At 37.1% G+C, this 6,822-nt stretch overlaps 1 protein-coding gene across 1 annotated transcript in view; it reads left to right on the plus strand.

The window, feature by feature from the left end:
• calcr (calcitonin receptor) overlaps window positions 1-6,822 on the plus strand; it is a 37,725-nt gene extending 30,903 nt beyond the window's left edge. The window contains exons 12-16 of the mRNA XM_079484126.1: window positions 2,104-2,164; window positions 2,264-2,330; window positions 2,436-2,654; window positions 2,743-2,784; window positions 4,659-6,822. Of these exons, the coding sequence (XP_079340252.1) occupies window positions 2,104-2,164; window positions 2,264-2,330; window positions 2,436-2,654; window positions 2,743-2,784; window positions 4,659-4,880 (611 nt within the window). The 3' untranslated portion in view covers window positions 4,881-6,822. The remainder of the gene's footprint in view (window positions 1-2,103; window positions 2,165-2,263; window positions 2,331-2,435; window positions 2,655-2,742; window positions 2,785-4,658) is intronic.

Raw genomic sequence — 6,822 nt, forward strand, 5'->3', positions numbered from 1 at the left:
AACAAGATTTGTACTACACATATTTGTAAGATATTTTGATATGACCACTTGAGTGAACAGAAGGATTTTTGAGAACTTGATGCTGTCCACTCTAGTGGCCTCAATGCGTAAATGGGTTGAACACAATTTCAAGAAACTTGTTGTTTTAGTCACATCGAGGATAAAAACAAAATCATCAGTCATGTCTCGTAATCACATAATGTGTTATAATCAAAAATGTAAATACATGTGACATTATTGATATTATATACACTATACAGCATTGAAAAAAGTATTGGGACGGCCCTTCTGATGAACATGTTTATCTATTCCTGTAATTCCAATGAATACAAATATTAATGCTACACCATACAATACCACATTAAAGAATTTTGTTTCCAACTTCATTGTAACAGTTCAAGAAGGGTCTTTTTCTGTTCTGAGATGACTGTCACCTGTTGTCATGTTGGCAGAAACAGGAAACAAAAACAACTTCTATAATAACTGGCTTCTCAAAAAGCCATATCAGGGCCATATCAGGGCCGACAAGACTAGCACAGGACAGCAAACACAAGGGCATTAAATGGGGAAAACTAACGAGGGGTAATTACAATGGGCAGGTGAGGGGAATGAAACTAATGGGGAGATAGATGGGGAAACAAGGGGGCAGGGCCAAGAGACCCGACGGGAGAGCACATGGCACAAAGCAACACAACAACCAAAAAAGACATGGTACTGTCACGACCCTGTCTACAAAAGTAGAAAACATCTGACAATGAAGACATGATCATGACACATTTGGAAAGGAATTGATGTGTTTGGGTGATGAGTGTTTGGCTCAAAAGTGTTCAGATAGGTTCATATCTGGGCTTTCTGCGGACCAGATTGAATGAATTAAATCAAACTGTGTTGGTTTAATATAAGAAGCACACAATTCTCAAAACTATCGTTCTATGATGTAGCATTAAAATTTGTGCTAATGGAAAGACTGAAGTTGTCAAACCTGTTCACTAGAATATCGGGTCACACTTTATTTTAAGGATCAATTCTTGCTATTAACAAACCATTAACTATGACTTTTGACCTAATTTGCTGTTTATTATTCGTTAGTATTATAGTTGTTATGTTTAGGTGTTGTGTTGGATTAGGGATGTAGAGTATGGTCATGTAGAATATGTGCTTTATAATTACTAATAAACCACCAATATTCTAATAATATGCATGCTAATAAACAACTTGGTTATAGTGAGAATTGGTCCCTATACTAAAGTGTTACCATATATATCTATATAATATATATAGTATACAGATTCTTATTGGTTTATAGCCTGCAACATAATACAAAATGTAAAATCAGATTACCTTTTATTTGTAAGATTATACTTTTTTATTTTGTAATAGTAATAGTACACGATTTCCCCATTGATCTGAAGGATTCTGCTGCGAAAAGCAGCGACAAATAAGTCTTTAGAAAAGTGCTCTGTGTTTGTTGTCATTTAGTGTTGTGGGAGAAAACAGAATGAAAGGGGTCTTTTGCCCCGGGGGGCTTCAGCACTTTAACGCTAAACTGTTACCACCGACAGCTTTATTATGATGGCTTATTGAGGATCAGGACCTAACTGTCTTGTTTTGCCTGTGAATGAACAGGTCACCGACTGAGCTGATTAGTAGAGAAAAGAGCTCTTGATAGCAGATCATTATTAAAGATTCCCTGATAACCTTCTGCCATATCTGTCATTTATTCCCAAAGAAGTGAGCCAGCGGCCCCCATCCAGACGTAGCAAATCCTCCAATATTCCTTCAGGCCTTTTAAAGCTGAACTGAGGATATTTTTAAGCCAATTTTAATGTTTCTAACATTTCTACTAGAGGGATTGATTTAGCATCCAACACCCCTAATGCATCAAGTAATGATGTTTATTTAGCAAATAGATGCAGAGCTTGTAATGAAACATCTGTTGGAGTATTCTGATATTTAATACTTTTATAAATCACGTCCTGCTTTACACATTCCACACAATTTATGCTTTACTGTCCCTTTTGATATTATTTATTGCATTTAATGGGTATTATAAGAGAGAGAGATATGCCGTGTTGACTAATGTCTCAATTCTCCTTTCAACAGGATTCCCTCTGGTGCCTGCATCCATCCACGCTGTAGCTAGGAAAAAATACTTTGATGACAAGTGAGTAATGTTCACTGCTCCTCTATTGTAAATACCGAAGGCAGGCCGTGTCTAGTGGACAGTAGATCTGATATGGCAATTATTGTGTTTTTCCACTAGCTGCTGGATGAGTGTGGAGACCCATTTGCTCTACGTGGTTCACGGCCCCATAATGGCAGCTTTATTGGTGAATCAACACATTGAACATTTCTATAAACGCAACTCTTGAAATATAAATTTATTGAGTTTTGCTGTAGTGTTCTTAATTTTTCGTTTTTTCTTTATGCCGTAGGTCAACCTGTTCTTTCTATTGAACATAGTACGAGTCTTGGTGACAAAACTGAGAGATACGCACCGGGCAGAGTCCAACATGTACATGAAGGCGGTGAGGGCCACCCTCATTCTCGTGCCCTTGTTAGGCATTCAGTTCGTCATTTTCCCTTGGCGACCGGAGAACCGGCTGGCAGGAGAAATTTATGACTACATCATGCATATTTTAATGCATTACCAGGTACTCCCTAGTGATCGTTGTGTATTTGGAAAACTAAATAAAAAGTAAACATACGATAATAAGGCTTCCTTGTTTTTTGTTATGTAAGGGACTACTGGTGGCAACCATATTCTGCTTTTTCAATGGAGAGGTAAGCATGACCAGATTAATACATACAGCTGCGTGAAAACAAATAAGAGACCATTTCGAAGACCATTTCCAGTTTTTCTAAATATTCAATTTAAAGGTATTTGTTTAGGTAGAATTATCTTTTTTGTTTCATTCTGTGAACTGCTAACAATATTTCTCCTAAATTTAAAAAAAATATATTGTTTCTATTTGCAGAAATTGGACCTGGAGGAACGTGAAAATATGTTCTGTATTTTTGTAGACCTCAAATACTAAAGCAGTTTATATTCACTTCAATACAATAATATTTGTACATTTATTATTACAAGTTTAAAATATTTTTTTTATGTGATAACCTTGATCTTTATCACAATTTTCATGCGTCCTGTCATGTTGTCAGTCTTTCACATTGCTCTTAGATGACTTTGTCACTCCTGAGGTTTGATTTTGGTGAAATTCAACAGACACTGGACTGGAATAACCACATTCGGAATGGTCTCTTATTTTCTTTCAGCGGCTCTACATACATTAGTAATGAAAACTTATATTTTTACACCTTATGCTGTTTATTTTGTTAAAGATTGTTATAAACATGTAAACATGAAAAATCATAAACACCAAAAACATACAAAAACGAACCCTCTCTCCCTTCTCTCAACAGGAAGTGGTCTAGAATTTGTTGAAACTAGTAACTTTGTATTAACACCTTTCGTACTATTGCTCTTTTATGACATATCGCTTATTGCTCCCTGAACTCTTTGTAAGTCGCTTTGGATAAAAACTAAATGTAAAAAAGTCACTAAATGACTAAATGTAAATGTAAATAAAAAATAATAAAATTGGCATTAGGATGTGATGATATGCAATACTTAAAAATAGATTTTTCCCCTTTAACTATATGCCAATGCCTGTTATAATTTAAAGAGACCATTCTGAGTGCAGTCACCCCCGTGTAACAGACGTGACATTTGGGCTAATGTGATGTTTTGTCAAAACACACTGTGTGCCGGTGTTCAAAAAGCAGTGATGCGTTCTGTAAGTTTCTGGGTGAATACCTGGCCATGCTGTGTAACACATTGCCTCAGACGTGGTTGATGTCACTTTCCATGATTTGTCATGAATCATTGGTAATATATGGCTTTAAGCATAGTTTGCAGGGTGTGACAGTAAAGTTAATAGTTACACCATGACGTTTTCAATCCAAGCTACCTATCTGTGAAAGTCCCTAGGTTTACAAAGGCCAGGATTTTAAAGCCAATGTGTCTCTGTGAGGGTATAAAGCAGCAATAAGCACCAGCGAGCCTGTCAAAATTAATTTACCAGACTTGGAGAAACAAACTTGGAGCGCTCATGCATGACAAAACCAAGACAATGAAGACAGTTTCATTAGAAAACTCAGCATGAGGTTTCTGGCACAAACTTGAATGGAATGAATTAGCAGCTTTCATTCGCTTATGTGTAAGTCATGTTTTAAACATGCTGAATTATTTCTGGGCCTGGAAAATGGGTCAATTATTAGCTTATGCATGAGCAGCCAGTCTCGCATCAGCATCCATATGCGTCTGCAAACTATGTGCATGTGTCCTAAGAGCAGATCCTGTTTCAGGACCATAAAGGACGCATTGACACAGAATAATATTGTCTTTGTGGTTGTTTGTTTATGCCATATAATGATTTGTTCCGAACTCAAATGTCCTGCCCCTGGTGTCCCGTCTGCTCTAGATCTGTGACTGATCCAATATCTCTCTTTGTTGTAGTAGAAATACACAGGCCGGCACTTGCAACATTACAATTGGGTTTTCTGCACAGTTATGTGCAGCTGGGAAAGAATGATAATAGAGTACTGATAGATATTCAGATGTAATTTCTAATATCACATGATTTCTCTCACCACAGGTCCAGTCAGCTCTGAAGAGACAGTGGATACAATACAAAGCACAGTGGGGTCAGCGGAGACGCGAGCACTCCTCCATGCGCTCCACGTCATACACCGCCACCTCCATCAGCGAGGTACCCGCGTTCCTGTTCCATCACGACTGCAACAGCGAACACTTGAACGGCAAACAGACAGAAGACTCAGAGCTTGTGGCCCTTAAGACGGGCGAGACGTATGCCTGACAGATTTAAGTAACATGAACGGCTCGAGAAAAGTCAAACCGGAGACCGGAGGCTCCATTAAGTGCGCGTTCACAAACTATCCCAACTCAGAGCTTATGCCCTGACAACAACAGGATGTCCAGAGTCTGTGTGTTGGCACCAGCAATTGTGCTGAGAGATTACACACCGCTTCGTTTATATTCTTTACAGCTCTGCTTCTGCGAGTTGAGACGAAAAACTATATACAGACACGGGAAGCGTTTCTTTAAGTATGTCATGTTAAAGCTGCTAGTTTCAGAAGCTCCTCACATCCACTCTGGGCTCTTGGCCCCTAAATGGCGAAAGTCACTTTGCAGAAACCAAAGGATGTGTTGATTTGTGTTTTTATAAAGCTTCTGGGATCTGGTTCTCAAGCGGACAGGCTGAGATGTCCATCAGTGAACAAAGGAAAATTATTCTGTGCCTGAATCCTGAGCATTCAAGTGTCAAAGATGGTTACAAAAGATCTGTCCTTTTGTATCTAAATATAGCTTTGTGTCTGTCTCGCGAGCCTCCTGACTGCTTTACTGTTTTCGCAGCTGTACTCTTTTGCCTTGTCTTTGTTTCGAAAAGGGGCGTAGAGGAAAGAGATGAACAACGTGGATCATTTTAGCAGTGGGATTTATAACTCCGCGTGAGTACAAAAAAAATGCATTCTGACAAATAAACAAAAAAAGACGAAAAATATATTCAATAACGTTACTCAATAGTTGCAGATTTTATAATAGAAGTCAGATTTTGTTTAAAGGCATCTTGTTAGTTTTTTGGAGTGCTGCTTTCTCAAGTATGTTCCCAATGGGCAACCAAATCTAGTTTGTTCAATGCTCTGGTTTATTCTAGTTTTCAACCCGTAAACGATAATTCATGCTTTTTTAAAGCAGTCAAATAGGAAGGACCGAAATAGTAATAAAAGATAAGCACTTTAAATCAACTCAGCATCAAAACAAAGCGTTATGACTATTGTTATGGAATATAATAAAACGCTTTCTTCTGAAAACACTCCCATGTGTTAGTGGTTATGTGAAGGACAAATATGTAGAACAGCTGTCCATTTTATTCCCCACTTATTCAGAGGGGTAGACAACTGTGAGAATAACAAAACATCAGCTTCAAATGACCCTTGTGGTGCCTGACATGACAGGCAGACATCAAACACAGTTCACATTGGATGATAACTGAACAAAACATTGAATGCACATGTACATCTATATTGAAAAAGTTTGGCGCTACATGTATTGATCATTGAGAGTTGAATACTTTGTTTAAATATTATATTAAAAAGCTAATTTATGGATTTACAATATAAGAATGTAAAGAGTTTTTCCAGAAGTTGTTTGTATACATTTCCTAAAAATGTGAATTTGTTCAATAAGATGGAAATATTAAGAGAACAGTTATGAGAAAGGTATAAATATTCAATACAGTGATGCTCTGGAAACAGGCTTGTTTATTTTTATCTCTATATGAAATGTTTATTTTTTGTTACATTGGACTACAACACTGTAATTTTATTTAAAATGAAACTTTCAGATGTTCATATGGTGTTGTTTTTCCAGAGGTTTGAGGTGAATTTGTGAGTTGTGTGGATTTCTTTGGTAATGGTTTTTACCATGTAATTGTTTTAGTCAAACATGACATTGGTCTCATGGTGTACATACTGTCAGTCAGTCACAAAGCTTCCGTTGTATGTTTTTAAGCTTCAGTTCTTGGTCATGTTATAATGTGTATTGCTTGTGTTGGGGAGGCCAATGAAGAACAATTGTGCTTTCAGAAAAAAAAACTTACAATTTTCTTTGTCAAAGTTTAACCTTTTTGAAAATGTGTCCATTTATATATGTCTAGTCAGAGACTTTGTCTTTAAGTCACATGAATTTACATCATATTTTGTACATAAGATTAAATTTGATGGCGTATAGCCACAAGT

The sequence above is a fragment of the Barbatula barbatula genome, assembly GCF_947034865.1.
Source record: "Barbatula barbatula genome assembly, chromosome: 21".
In the NCBI taxonomy this organism is placed as follows: domain Eukaryota; kingdom Metazoa; phylum Chordata; class Actinopteri; order Cypriniformes; family Nemacheilidae; genus Barbatula; species Barbatula barbatula.